The sequence below is a fragment of the Lontra canadensis genome, unplaced genomic scaffold, assembly GCF_010015895.1.
Source record: "Lontra canadensis isolate GAN:19392208 unplaced genomic scaffold, GSC_riverotter_1.0 scaffold17, whole genome shotgun sequence".
Lineage (NCBI taxonomy): Eukaryota > Metazoa > Chordata > Mammalia > Carnivora > Mustelidae > Lontra > Lontra canadensis.
In genome coordinates this window covers 21,293,268-21,308,416 of record NW_022631011.1, presented here as the reverse complement: position 1 = coordinate 21,308,416, position 15,149 = coordinate 21,293,268, and the positions used below count along the sequence as shown (strand labels likewise).

The following is a 15,149-nucleotide window of genomic DNA, read 5'->3' as shown; positions in this document are numbered from 1 at the left end:
AAGAGTAGTCCTTCTGAACCACCAAGGCTATTTCATTTATTTGGATTTTCCAATAGCAGAAAGTGTAACTTTGGAAAACCAATGCACTCAAATAATCCTGAAGATGTATATAATACACCTTTCCATCTCCAGGCTTCCTGTAATGCAATCTTAGTATGTTTAGAAATAATGGTGTTTGGAAGTTTTCTGACAAATTATTCCCCCTAGGGTAAAACAGGTCAAATATTAAGTATCTCTTAGGTTCTGTGGTCTAGCTAATGATCAGTGAGTAGAATACACATCGGCTCAGGATTTTTATGCCTAGAATCGATGGGCATATTACTTAACCTCTTGAGAGAGAATGTTCGTGAGGTGCCTAACAGTACCTAGAACATAGTAACCATTAGATCATAAAGAGTTAAGTAAAAATAGGTTTTTGAGGTGTGTGTGTTGTGTGTGTGTGTTTGTGTGTACTATGATTGTAGAATTTCAGAGGACGAGGTTAAGACTGTTTTGAATGATTCCTGTGTCCAAAAATATTTCCTTTATATTATTTTTTACTTTTATCCAAAAGTAGCCTTACTTTGATGTGATCTAAGACAGATATGCAAATAGTTTTCAGGGAAATATATTTGTTTTGATTTTTCCAAATTTGGAGTTCTGGGATTTCCTATGAATTCCTTCACTATGTGATAATGGTATGTGTCTTTAGGAAATTATTTCTCCTACCTTTCAGTATTGCCTTATGGTTTTCAGACTATTACAATTCCTAATTAGTTTTTCTCCATGAAGTTGGATCATTTTTCCCAAGGATCAGTAAAGAATCTGGGAACATTAATCTGAGTCCAGGGAGGCAGTTTTTTCCAAGATTAAAGGGCCAGTGTTTGACTGGGATAGAACGGACTGAACTTAGGGTTTTTAGTAATTGGTGTGACAATTCTTCCTTCTGCAGAGAAGAAGCCAAGGGGCTTTTTAGAACAAAGAGTAACCTCTATGACCAAGAGCGCTGGTTCTCAGTATGTGGTTGAGAACCCACTGAGGTCCCCAAGACCTTTCAGGAGGTCCACAAGCTTTGAGATCCTCCTTTCCCCCAATAGATTTATGTGATGCCAGATTTTCTTTAAATACTTTAACCAAAACAATATGTTACAACAAATTAAATGTAGTAGCGATAGGAGAAGCCAGCTGACTTCTATCAAATGTACACATTAAAAGAAACTTTAAAAATGTAAAGTAAAGCCACTATTCTCTGTTTAATTTTTAAGTTTTGGAAAATAATCATGATTTTTCACAAAAATTTTGTGTTTATGTTTAAACATGCGGTGGATTTATTACTATTTGAAGTGAATTAGTGATACATATTTTTAAATTTTCTCAACCTTTATATTTAATACAGGTACATACCAATAGATATAATCCACATAAACAAAAGCTTTTAAAGGTTCTCAGTAACTATTAAAAGTGTGAAGGGGTCCTGAGGCTAAAATTTGAGAATCATTGTTCCAGAGATTTTGGCTTCTAGTACCAAGTTTGGAACATTAATAAGTAGCTACTGGTTCTCAGAATTCAGCTTTTAAAGTATACAATTCTTACCATATTACAGTGTGTAAAAAAATATGAAGGGGAAACTCCCTTATTTTCTTCCCCAAGAAACGAAAGGATCTCACAGAATCTGAGTACTGCCTCTCTCTCTAACTAGATGTGCTCATCATTCAAATGGCTCTACTGGGCTAGTTAATAGGTTGGGGAGTCCTCTTCTGAAAGTCACTGTTGGATCTGTTACTTAGGGTCAGGGAATGTGAGAGGTGTTGAGCATGTGGGGTAGAGATAATCCTCTCTCATTAACACATTTAACACTTGTATTTGTTGTCAAACCAGAACTTTAGGAAATATACAGACTCTCAGGGTCCTTTAGGAAAATATAGGAATTTAGGAAATATACAGACTCTCAGGGTCCAAAATCCAAGCCAGATAAGTTTTGGGGGAAGGGGTAGGAGTAGAGCTGCAAGGCCTCCTGGGGTCCCCTGTGGGAGGCATGCTGGGATTCATGAGTGGGAGGGTGAAGAAAGGACCGAAGTCTCCCCTTGTCTCTTCCATCCTTCTGCACTGTCCTGGCCATGGGTAAAAGAGTGATGAGAATGAATGAGAAAATTAAAAAGAGGGAGAATAATTAGGATAAAAGGAGACAGTGGAGATGGTGCAGGGGAAGGAGGTGCTATCACTCTATCAAAAAGCCTCTCTGTTCTCCATTCTGAAGCTGTTAGCTCTCTAAGACCTGGAACCAACCAAAGGCCATGACACTCCAGGAGACACCCTTGGCTCTTGGTCCTGGGAAGGCTTATCACATGATGTTTGTTGCTCGAAATCTGATTTCTTGAAGGTACAGACTTTAAGAGGCTCTGGAAGTTGGTTAAAAATCAAGGGTATAATGATTAAGAAGTGACCAAATTACTGAATAGATCTGGAGGAGAAAGAAAAGTGATTATTTGGTTTTGAACATGGTAAGCTTGAGAGCCTGCGCCCAGATAGAGTTGTCTAATGGGCAGTTAGAAACAGAGTCTGGATCTTAGGAGAGGGTGGCTAGATGTTGCCTTCGGATCAGCATCATACAAAGATGGTCAAGGTTGCAGGTAGATGTGGTGACTTGAATAACTGTATCTCCTTTGCTTTATCAGCTTTTCCATGTGGCCTATCTTATCATCAAATTTGCAAATTCTCCTCGCCCTGATCTTTGGGTCTTGGAAAGATCAGTAGACTTTGGAAGCACCTACTCACCCTGGCAATATTTTGCTCGTAAGTAATCTTGCTTACTGTGTTATGTAGGGTGTTAATTATTTGCAACAGATCAACACTGGATTTAACTGGAAAAATGAGTCTCTTGGTTTGGCTAATTAAGGACTGGCCAGTTTGTTTGCTTTTTTTTCTTTTTATTTAGAATTTTTATTGTGGTAAAATAGACCTAACATAAAATTTACCATTTTAACAATTTTCAAGTGTGCATCTAAGCCTTAATTAAGTCTATTCACAATGTTGTACAACCATCACCACCATCCATTTCCAGAACTTTTTCTTCTTCCCCAACTGAAATTTTGTACTCTTTAAATGATAACTCCTCTTTACTTCCTCCCTTAGTTGCTGGTAACCACTGTTCTACTTTCTGTCTTTATAAAATTGAGTATTCTAGGTATCTAATATAAATGGAATCATATAATATTTGTCTTTTTGTGTCTGGCTTATTTCATCTGGTATAATTTCTTCAAGGTTCATCCATGTTGTAGCATGCAATTTCATTGTTTTTTTTTTTTGCATGTATATACCACTTTTTAAAAAATTAATGTATAATGCATTATTTGTTTCAGTGGCACAGGTCTGTGAGTCATCAGTCTTACACAATTCACAGCTCTCACCATAGCACATACCCTCCCCAGTGAAGGACTGGCCAGTTTTCACTCTCTAGGTTGCTCTCAGGATGTCCCTATTTCTCAAGCATGTGTGCATTAATTCCAAGGATACACATGCAGGACTGAAGTTGAACTGCCTTTTATGATAACAGTTTTTGCCACTATTTAGGAAGAAGCGATGTACCTATAACTTACATACCTATAAGAAGTGATGTAGCTCCAGTCCTTTTTTTCTTTTATATAGAATTAGGGACTAAGTTCCATCTTCATGGTTCCTGCACTTCACATTATTTACCTCGATCATGTCATCTTCAACTAATGAAGAATGTTAGTGTCTCTGAACCCTATGATGAATTGAGGCGATGGGAGTTTTGCTCACAAAGGCACTGGGCTTTCCATGAATGCTCCTTAGAGGGAAATGTGCCTAATGAAGGGTGAGGCATTAGAACCACATCTCCAAACATTGCTATTAGAAGGAAGTGGCCTAAAATGTCTTGGTATTTTCTTTCATGAATTAAAACTTTATTCTAATATTTTGTCTAAAAATTTTAAATGCTTCTCTGTTCTTTCCTCCTGATGTATTTTCTTAAGGAAAAATAAGATTCCTTAAGAGATTTATGATAAGATGATAGTATTTTACTTTATAGTATTGAAATGTTTTCTTCCTAGACTCTAAAGTAGATTGTTTGGAACAATTTGGGCAAGAGGCAAATATGGCTATCACCCAAGATGATGATGTACTTTGTACTACTGAATATTCCCGGATTGTACCTTTGGAAAATGGTGAGGTAAGTTGATATGGGGAGAAGGGAGAGTTGAGATTCAAAATCAACACGAGGATATAAAATTGTGTATAATTGTGAAACTTGCACTTTCAAAATCTAAAATAGATCACAATAGAAACTAGAACTTGGAACTAACTAGTAAAGGAATCACATTGAAGACTCCCAGAATGAGTTGGGTTGGAAATTATTTTAAATTTTTAATTAAAAAAATTTTTTTTAATTAATTTTTTTTTAATTGAGGCATAATTGACATTGGAAATTCTATTTGAGCCCTCAACTTCTTTTCTGGACATCAAGATTCTGGATTCAAGGCCCACAGGTCTTGAACTATCTTTTCTGTTGGAATGTTTAGAAAGTTGGTTGCTGGTGATTGAGGTGATGACCCCTCCCACTGCTTCACAAATACATATCCCCCAAAAGAGTGAGGGGATGAGGGGTAGGTGATAGCACAAATCCCTGGTCCCTCCGGGCAGGGTGGACATCGTCTGTAAAGGAGAAAAGAATTGTCGTCCTTTTGGGGTTGCATTGGTCCCGGTAAAGTCAGTTAGGCTATTGTTATGTGACATGAGAAAAAATAGAATGGAGAAAATCAGAGAAGAATTCCATGGAAATTGTGAGGCCATCATGAGCATGAAGTGAGTTTCAAATGAACATCTTTAAGGGTGTCAGTGTCCCTGTTTTAGGTGAGGAGAACTTTCTTTCTTTCTTTTTTTTTTTTTTTGAGGAGAACTCTCTTGAGCAGTGCTAGCCAGTACCTTCCAGTGATTGATGAGTGTCCCTAATTATTGGCACTTAGACTTTATCACTGAAAGCTTTAAAATGAAAACTGGATTTTATATAGTTTTTTTTTTTTGTCCTCTCCACAGTCAACTCTATATGTAGAGACTTCTTTTCTTCAACCTCATTTAGGTTTTTAGATAACTTTAGCTTTATTTCTATGATGTAACCAAAAGTTGTTTTCTTATATTTATAGATTTTAACATTATATTTTCAGCATTTCATAGGATTTCCACCCCATAACACCCCTTTCCTCCTCCTCTTCCTCCTCCTCCCATAACTATACTGATAGAACAAAGGGTATGAAAAAGAAATTATAACATTTTTTGAGAGCCCAGGTCTTAGGGAGAGACTGCCAGAGTTTGGAACTAGGAACAAGAAGGGAAGACCGAACTAACGGATATTTTTAGACATAAACAAGATCCAAGACCACCAACAAACATCTAATGGCTCGAAGAAACCAAGTGCTTTGGGACATGTGAGTTATTTTTAGTTACTCGTGGCTATATTTTCATGAAGGGACTTTTTTCCCCCTGTGTGTATTGTGTGGTTTTTAGGTTGTGGTGTCCTTGATAAATGGTCGACCAGGTGCAAAAAATTTCACCTTCTCTCACACCCTGATGGAGTTCACTAAGGCTACAAACATCCGCCTGTGTTTTCTGCGAACCAATACCCTTCTTGGACACCTCATCTCCAAAGCACAGAGAGATCCAACGGTTACTCGGCGGGTAAGTAGTGTTTCTACGCGTATACAGGGCAGTTTTTGTTACCTGTTTTTGCTTATCAAATTAATTACCTTTCAAGTAATCTTTACGGCCAATAATAGTGTAGGAACAGGAGTTGTTCTTGTACAAAATACTAGATGTAATTTTGAAGTTCCGTTGTAGAAAAATCACAATATTCAAAGAGGATGAAAGACAAAGATCAGTTAGTCTGCTATTATAACAAATAACCCCAAGTCTCAGAGGCTTAACAAAATAAAGATTAATTTCTCACTCATGTCACAGCCCAGTGTGGGTCAGCAGGTGGGATCAGCTCCATGTGGTCATTCAGGGAACCAGGCTCTTTCTATCTAGAGGTGCAGCCATCCTGTAGGACCTCAAAGTCCTCCTTTAGATCCCCTGCACATGGTCAGTAGATGAGGAAAGAGTAGAACCTAGAGAAGACCCACCAGCTCCTGATCACACAGGTCACCTCCGTTGGCAGGAATTGGTGGTGTAGCAGCAGGCTGGGTAATGAAATGTCGCTACAGTGGAGAAGACATTTTGGTGAGCACCAGTGCTGTCTACTGCATTAGGTGAACATTTATCACTCTGGGTCAGGACAGTACCCGTGTCTCCTGGGCAGAAGGGGAGCCAGCAGATTAAGTATCTTGAGCTCACTCTTCTCCTACCTTTTGATGTCCTACTGGTGTCTCCCATTGGCCAAACCCAATGTGAAGCCAGTGGGCAAGACATCCTTGTTGCAGTCCATGAAGTTCAGGCCATGAGGAAAAGACAGAAAGAGAAAGATAAAGGGGTTCCTGGAGAGTGGACCTGGAAGGGTGAATAGAAGATGCCCAGTGCACCTTGTAGAGTTTTGCTTCCTCTGTAGGTGTATCAGAGAGTTGGAAGAGGAAGGCAAACAGAAAAGTAGATTTTGCTACAGTTTTGAGCATTTTCCAGAAAGGCCACTCATCTTGGGTGTAGGTGGCCTATCCTCTACATTTTCTGTCCCCTTAGCTCTTGCTGAGCTGCTGTAGGTGGTGACTACCTTGGATCCCAGAATGAGAAAGCTGGGCTTTCTGGTAAGTTGTAGCCAGACAGGGTTTCCACTACCCAGATATTTTGGAGCCTTGGCACATATATGCCTCACCGCCTCCCCCCCCTTTCATTGTTTTTTTTTTGGGGGGGGGTTTATAAGATTTGTAATTGTATGTATATTTTTCATTTAGGTGAACGTAGTCTTCTCTGTAAAGTAAGTTTTTATGGGGCTCATCTCACATATAATCTGGAGACCCCTCATCCCAATCTAGGTTGTTTCTTTAAGTGAAGAAACAGCATACCAGCTATCCTGTCACACCCTCATTATGCTCTGGGGTGAAGTGTGGGTGCTTCTCTCTCTTGCTGCTGCTGCCCTTAACACATGCACAGAGAGAAAATTCTATGGTGATTAGCATGAGAGCTTCTAGTGTTAACTTGACATAGAAAGTCCTCTAATACTGAATTTATCCATATTAACAAGAGGGGTTGTGGGGGGCCTGGGTGGCTCAGTGGGTTAAAGCCTCTGCCTTTGGCTCAGGTCATGATCCCAGGGTCCTGGGATCGAGCCCTGCATAAGGCTCCCTGCTCAGAGGGGGGTCTGCTTTTCCCTCTCCCCCCTGCCTGTGCAAGCTCTCTTTTTCTCTCTCTCAAATAAATAAATAAAATCTTTAACAAGAGGGGCTGTTAGTGTCTTCAGACTAAGTAAGATGTTGCCAGGACCCTTAGACTCTAACAGTTTTTAGTGTGGAATTCAGAACAGAACCCTTACATTGAGTGAACAGAGGGCTTTAAGGTGTCGGATTACAGCAACAACAACTAAAAGATAAAAAAAAAAAACCTTGTTGCCTTGTGAGGTCAAAGACCTTCTCGCCGACAGGTGTTCTTCTCATTGGTAGCCTTCTGTGCCCTCCAGATTTCTCTCTGGGTTCTGTGCATTTGCCAAGTCTGGGAAGTAAGGGAGCTGGTGGACACTGCCACCTGTTGTTGCTAGCTGGAGATGTGCCTGCTGGATGACATGGTTTCCCATAGCTGTGGCTGGTGTAGGGGGTTGTTCTTCAGCTGAGTTGGAAGCTCGCTCTGTCTGGCCCTTTGGAAGTTGTACTCTGCCTTTTGCCTTATTAACCTTGAGCTAGCAAGTCTTCTACAATTGCTGGTGAGCCCTGCCAGTGTCAGCCTTGTATCTGCTCCCTCATTGTAAATATTTTCTCCCTTACCTGGAGCCTGCCCATAGTAGGTGCAAAATTTGATTAAAAAATTTAGTTTTGGTAAAAAAAAATTATTTTTGGATTTATGGAACCCAGATTTACATTAAAAAGAGTAATCTGGGGATCACTTAACCCTTTTCCAAAGACTATTATAAGTTTTGCCCGTTTTCCAAGCAATTTCCTTCCATGCATTTAAAGCATTTGACTTTTAAAAATGCACAAGCTTGGTAGTATGAGATTACATTTGATTGAGGAATGCATTTACTTTGTAAGAGAAGTTGCATCCCAATGTGTTAAGGTATGCCCAAGAATACAGGATGAAAGGGAAGAGGGTCAGTGCAGACCTGAGTTACAGGTTAGTAAAGCAGAGTTTGTTGCTCTTCAGTAAAACTGACATTTCCGTCTTCTGTTAAATAGTATTATTACAGCATAAAGGATATCAGCATCGGTGGGAGGTGTGTTTGCAATGGCCATGCCCAAGACTGCAATGCAAACAATCCTGAAAAATTGTAAGTACATTGTACACATTTTTTAGCCTTGCTGTGAATAAGTCTCATTGTTTCCGTAGAGGTTTGCATCCCATTAAATATCTCTAAGTTCTTGCCCTCACTAGAAATGTTTCACTGTCAACAAATAAATGGCATGTATATATCTCCCCTCCTCTGGCCCTGCCCTTGGTTCCACATGCTCCATCCAGCCTGTAGCAGACATGGCTAATCAATCACAGTGCTCAGTGGATGATCTAGGATGCAGCCACCAAATCCTCCCAGCCCCCCATCCCCAGACTGTGCCCCTGGCAACCGTAAGTAATTGATTAGAGTTGGCAAGAGGGGTGGGGGGAACTTGTTTGTCATCCCTGGTCTAATAATACCAAAGGGTATACATTTTCATTATTTTTTTTTCATTGTGGTAAAATGCACATGATATAAAGTTTACTATGTTAGCCATTTTTTTAAAAGATTTTATTTATTTATTTGACAGACAGAAATTACAAGTAGGCAGAGAGAGAGGAGGAAGCAGGCTCCCCGCAGAGCAGAGAGCCTGATGTGGGGCTCGATCCCAGGACCCTGAGACCATGACCTGAGCCGAAAGCAGAGGTTTAACCCACTGAGCCACCCAGGCGCCCCTATGTTAGCCATTTTTAAGTGGTAGTGGTTTAAATTCAGTAGGGTTAAGTACATTCTTATTGTTGTGCAAACTCTCTCCAGAACTCATTTCATCTTGCAAAATTGAAACTCTAGTCTGGTTGAACAGCAGCTCCCCACTCTTTTCCTTTCCCAGCTCCTGGCAACCACCGTCCTCTTCTCTCTCAATTTGACTACTCTAGGTATTTCATAGAAGTGGAAACACACGATATTTGTCTTTTTCAACTGGTTTCTTTCACTTAACATAATGTTCTCAAGGTTCATCTACATTGTAGCATGTGTTAGAATCTCCTTTTTTAAGGTTGAGTAATACTTTATTATGTATATACCATATTGCCTATCCATTCATCGGTGGATGGACTTTTAGGTTCCTGTCACCTTTTGGTTATAGTGAAGGATGCTGTTATGAACATGCCCATTTTTGTTTTTTATTGAGGTCTACTTTACATACAATAAGATGCGCGGATATTAACTACTAAGTGTTCAGCAACCGTATACACTCGTGTGATCAACACAAGAGGGACCTCTTGTGGCTGGAGATGACTGGATGTGAGATACAGCAGTAATCTCTTAATGTCTTGTTTAGAGTCTATGATTCCCCAAGTGCAGCATTGATAGGAGATGTTTTACTGTTAACCGGATGAGGTTTATACATTATTGGGCCTCACGTTCAGGCACAGGGGCCAGCTACCAACTTACATGGTGTGGAGCCCGGTCCCTGACCAGCAGCAGTCCCTAATGTCGTCAGCCCTCCTTCGGGGGGTCCGGCCATGCTGGGATAGCAGCATGAATCCAACAACGGACTAGCCTTTAACTGGCAAGCACTAGTTTATTCATGATTAATCTGTCATCTCCTGGAGGGTAGGGCCTTAAGATCAGAGAAGTCCTGAGCTGGAGAGAGAGGGGGCAAAAGAGAGTCTAATGTCCCTTAGCCTGAGACAAAATGGCACCATGTGGGAGAGGAGTTGAAGTCATTGGAGAAGGTCTGAGCTTCCTGTGTAGCAGGGCTGGCATGCCCTGTTGACCTTGGCAGACCTGGAGGGGTTCCATACTGGGTGGTACAGAGTGAGAAACCACAGTGAGTAGAGAAACTGTCTCCTCTTGTCTCAGTTTACACCAACACAACAGCCTTGCCTCACACTGCTTGTTGGTTCACTTCTGCCCAACAGGTTTATTCATGCAAATGCTGAGGAAATCCACACCCATGAATAGGAAAAAAAATCTTAAAATTAAAAAAAATTTAGTTTCAGGGGCACCTGGGTGGCTCAGTGGGTTAAGCCTCTGCCTTCAGCTCGGGTCATGATCCCAGGGTCCTGGGATCGAGCCCCACATCAGGCTCTCTGCTCAGCAGGGAGCCTGCTTCCCTCTCTCTCTCTTCCTGCCTCTCTGCCTACTTGTGATCTCTGTCAAATAAATAAATACATAAATCTTTAAAAAAAATTAGTTTCAAAGGTAGAATTTAGTGACTCATCAGTTGCATATAACACCCTGTCCTCATTACATCAAGTGCCGCCTTAATGCCTGTCACCCAATTATCCCTTCTCCCCATCCCTCTCTGCTCTAGCAGCACTCAGTTTGTTTGCTAGAGTTCAGTGCTTCTTATGGTTTGCCTCCTTCTCAATTTTCATCTTCCTTTTTTTCTTCCCTTCCTCTGCTCATCTGTTTTGTTTCTTAAATTCTACACATGAGTGAATCATATGGTATTTGTCTTTCTCTGACTGACTTATTTTGCCAAGCATAATACCCTCTAGTTCCACCCACCTCATTGCAAATGGCAAGATTTCATTCTTTGTGATGGCTGAGTAATATTCCATTGCCTATACGTATACCACATCTTCTTTATCCATTCATCTGTCGATGGATGTCTGGGCTCTTTCCATATTTAGGCTATTGTGGACACCGCTGATATAAATATTGGGGTGCAGGTACCCCTTTGATTCACTGTGTTCATATCCTTTGGATAAATACTAAGTAGGACAGTTGCTGGGTTGCAGGTAGCTCTATTTTCAACTTTTTGAGGGACCTCCATGCTGTTGTCCAGAGTGGCTGCACCAGCTTGCATTCCCACAAACAGTGTAGGAGGGTTCCCCTTTCTTCCTATCCTCGCCAACATCTGTTATTTCCTGTCTTGTTAATTTTAGCCATTCTGACGGGTGTGAGGTGGTATCTTATTGTGGTTTTGATTTGTATTTCCCTGATGCCGAGTGATGTGGAGCATCTTTTCAAGTGTCTATTGGCCATTTGTATATCTTCTTTGGAGAAATGTCTGTTCTTGTCTTCTGCTCATTTCAGAACGGGGTTGTTTTGGTTTTTTGAGTGTTGAGTTTGATAAATTCTTTATTGGTTATGGATACCAGCCTTTTATCTGATAAGATATTTGCAAATATCTTTTCCCATTCTGTAGGTTGCCTTTTTGTTTTGTCGACTGTTTCCTTTGCTATGCAAAATCTTTTTATTTTGATGAGGTCCCAGTAGTTCATTTTTGCTTTTGTTTCTCTTGCCTTTGGAGACATGTCTAGCAAGAAGTTGTTGGGCCAAGGTCAAAGGACAAAAATCTTATAACATATTTAAGGGGATGCAGTGACTTAATGGAGGGAGCAAAGGCTGGCAATCAGAAAATTTAGTTGCTAGCCAAGTAGAACCCATGAAGAGGCAGAAGAGGGCTTGAATTAAGCATGTCTACTGTGATGACTTGGTTCATGGAAATGTGGATGGATCACAGATTTAATTCTGAGCTTCCTAGCAGTCAACTCAAAAGGGGAAACCTGCCTACTTTCTTATTTCACTATACTCATAATCTAAAAAGTGATCAGTTGTTTAGGAGCATGACTGATGACACTAGGATCAGGTAAGAAATTTCTCTGGGAGTGCTGTGAGGTGATCACCAGGAAGTGGATTCTCTAGTCAGCAACTTCTTCAATAACATCCTTACAGCAGAGGCAAGGATGAGTTTTCTTTTCTTTTCTTTTTTTAAAGATTTTATTTATTTATTTGACAGAGAGATAGAGAGCCCAAGTAAGCAGAGTGGCAGGCAGAGGGAGAGAGAGAAACAGGCTCTCCACTGAGCAGCGAGCCCGATGCGGGTCTTGATCCCAAGACCCTAGAATCATGACCCAAGCCGAAGGCAGAAGCTTAACCAACTGAGCCACCCAAGCATCCCAAGGATGAGTTTTCTGTTTCAACTATCAGCCTAGGCTGAGAATGAATCAGAAAAAGCAATTATTTGTGGGTGATACCAGTATGATTCAAACTAGTACCCATCTTTCTTTTTCTGCCTTCAATTTTAATCTTTCTGTGAGAGTAGCTGGACCCTATGTTCTTCAAGCAATATTCCCTAAATAATTATTTCAGTTCAGTTTATGCATATGCTTTATTGGCAACAAGCTGAAGTAGTCTCTCTGACCAAAGTCCATTTGGATGCCAGCTGTTCTGTGCTCTCAGTAAAATCTGTGTCCGTTTGCCTTAACAGGCAGCTGAGCTGGGAGACGCAACACCTTCCCTTTGGAGTGTAACTGAATATATGCCATCCTCCCAACCCCCCTTAGAAGAGTTGATCAAATCACCATAGGCACAGCCTTAGACAACTGTTTTGAATCCTCTTTTAAAAAAGCACAGATAAGTGAGAACTCAGCACTTGGGGGTTCTAACCCAGTGCCATGGCAACAATTTCATTTTAACCTGGAATGGTTTTAGTGCAGATGTATAATTGCAGGTAGATTTTTGTATTGTTCCCTCTCTGCCTAGCTGAGTAATCTGTTTTTGGCCTTGCAAGGAGCTGTTTGTTGGAGCTGGGGCAGCATCCTGGAACAGGGTCCTCTGAGATCTTGTTAGGAACTGGCTCTCGGGTTTGGTGAATCTCCATGCATGACCCCAGGCTGAGAGCAAGAGACCTGAGCAGACCTTCCTCACAGGACTGCTCCAGATCTTCGGGAAGACGTGATACCCAGCACTTCCCAGTAAACTCAGCACTTGCTTGCTCCCGTGTTCATTTTCCTGTTATGGAAGGTGGTAGAGAAGAAAGATCTGGAACTCTGGAGTCAAGACAAACTTAGGTTTGAAGTCTGGGTCTCCACTTACCATCACCTGACCTTTGGCAGATGTTTTTGTGTCTTGGAATCTCAGTGTCAGCATCTATACAATAGAGACACTAAGCAGGATGAGAAGGAGACTTGGACTAATAATGTATGCAAAGTGCTTTGTTCTCATAATTGCTACATGAATGGTGCCTTTGACTGTCAGTGTCTCATCCAGGAACAAATGATCTTAATCAGAACTTTTGAATAACTGAGATGTGCTTGGCCACATGCCCAGGTTTCAGTGTGAGTGCCAGCACCATACCTGTGGGAAGACGTGTGACCGCTGTTGTGCTGGGTACCACCAGAGGCGCTGGCGACCCGCCACGTGGGAACAGAGCAATGAGTGTGAAGGTGAGCGCTGGGGGAGGAGCGCCTGTGACCGAGGCCCCGCCCACGCTTCCCTTCCATTCTCCCTGTCCGGGAGCAAGGGTGGGGTGGTGGGGGGGTGGGGGTGTAGGGGGGTGGTGTCTTGTCAGTCTTAGGGACTCAGGTCTGTCTATTGTAAGGAAAAACTCACAGCCTGGAAGTAAAAGGGCCCCATTCTAAATTTCAGATACAAATAGGAGAACAAAAATAACAGCAGTAATAATCACTAATATGTATTAAGCATTCATTTAATGCTGGCCTCTCTCTTTTTAGTAGTCTAAAATATCATGTAGCCACTATTAAATTGTAAACCCTTACCATTTATTACGAGGTAATACTGGATCAGAATCCTAACTCTTGTGAGGAGGGAGGCCCGGAGAAGGTTTTGAGATCGGTATCTGAACAGAGAGCTGGAAGCGTTGATGTGGAGGGTGGGAGGGGGTAGGGAGGGGATACTGCAGTGGGATTGAGGTGGCTGCAGGGTAGAGGGGACCTGAGAAAGAAGGAACAAAGGTGAGAGGCCGCTTTTAATTATAGTGTAATATAAAGTAAGAAGACTGTTATTTTTAAACAAATAAGCCCTAAGAGATCCAACTGAAGATTCCCTTGTAAACTGATCTTAGGAAGCCACATACTTACTCCAGTTGCTGAAAATACTTTTGTTTTAGTTATTGGCTTTGGAGACTGCAGCCTATTTGTTCCAAATAATTTGGAGAGGGATTTACTTTCTTTAAACGACCAAAATATCATTTGGATGCACATTTGTTGAACTAGGAGATGTAAGAAGGAATGTCTATTTAACACTTGTTGGCCAAATGGTTTTTGTAACTCAGAGATGAGACTGATATGATTTCTGTGACTAGCAAAAACTCAAAAGGATTTTTACAGAGGAGTTCTAAGGGCACTTAGATTCTGACACTGTCTCAAGGTGTTGATGTTGCCCGAGCTGAATGGACAGGTATATCTCTAGGTCCAGGGATGTTGGCTGGTTGGCTGTTCTCACTTTATAGTCATAGCTAAGGGGTTCTTTCTCAGGGACTTCCCCATCCCTCCCCCAGTAGAATAGGACCAGAAAGAAGCAAAGGTAATAATCAGGAATTATTTCTTCCAGTGCTTTTGAATACCCATTTAGGCTATTTTGATTGAATGAATGTTATCACACGAACTCCAACATTAGCAGTTTATGTTAGTGGAAACTTTCAGTGAATGACATGTTTAACTCCAGCACATAGGAAAATTTAAAAAATTTCCTTTCATTAGTGTTAAGCTTTTTGCGCTTGTCAAAGTGATTACAAATGACAAAAAAAAAAAACCAGCATATGGTAATCAGACCCATTAAGATCCATTTGTTAAGTGCTTTCTCAATTCCATTTGAATTAGCACAATTCAAAAATGAATGTGTTTCTTGAGAAATAACCAGTGTAGTTAATATAAATGCCTTGAATTCTTTAAAATCATGGCACCACACTGGAGAAATGAAAATAGGAAGGTGCTCAGCCTGTTACAAAAAGAACAACTTGAAATTCTAACTCACTCTTCTTCCCTAATAGATTTATCTGGGAATTTGATTATAAAACATACAAATTACTAGAAAGACCTGGAAATTTTTATCTGCATCGAATGCAATGAATATATATTCTCTCTAAAAGAGAATAAGAATTTCACTCATGTTA

At 40.8% G+C, this 15,149-nt stretch overlaps 1 protein-coding gene across 2 annotated transcripts in view; it reads left to right on the top strand.

Moving 5' to 3' along the window:
* The window catches only part of LAMA3 (laminin subunit alpha 3), a 266,072-nt gene that overhangs the window by 65,659 nt on the left and 185,264 nt on the right, over nt 1–15,149 (top strand). The window contains exons 3-7 of one of the 2 annotated variants that reach the window (XM_032859753.1): nt 2,655–2,772; nt 4,050–4,168; nt 5,500–5,670; nt 8,307–8,398; nt 13,346–13,461. In XM_032859753.1, coding sequence (XP_032715644.1) covers nt 2,655–2,772; nt 4,050–4,168; nt 5,500–5,670; nt 8,307–8,398; nt 13,346–13,461 — 616 coding nt within the window. Of the gene's footprint in view, nt 1–2,654; nt 2,773–4,049; nt 4,169–5,499; nt 5,671–8,306; nt 8,399–13,345; nt 13,462–15,149 lie in introns of those variants that run through there. The other variant, XM_032859754.1, reaches the window with a different exon arrangement.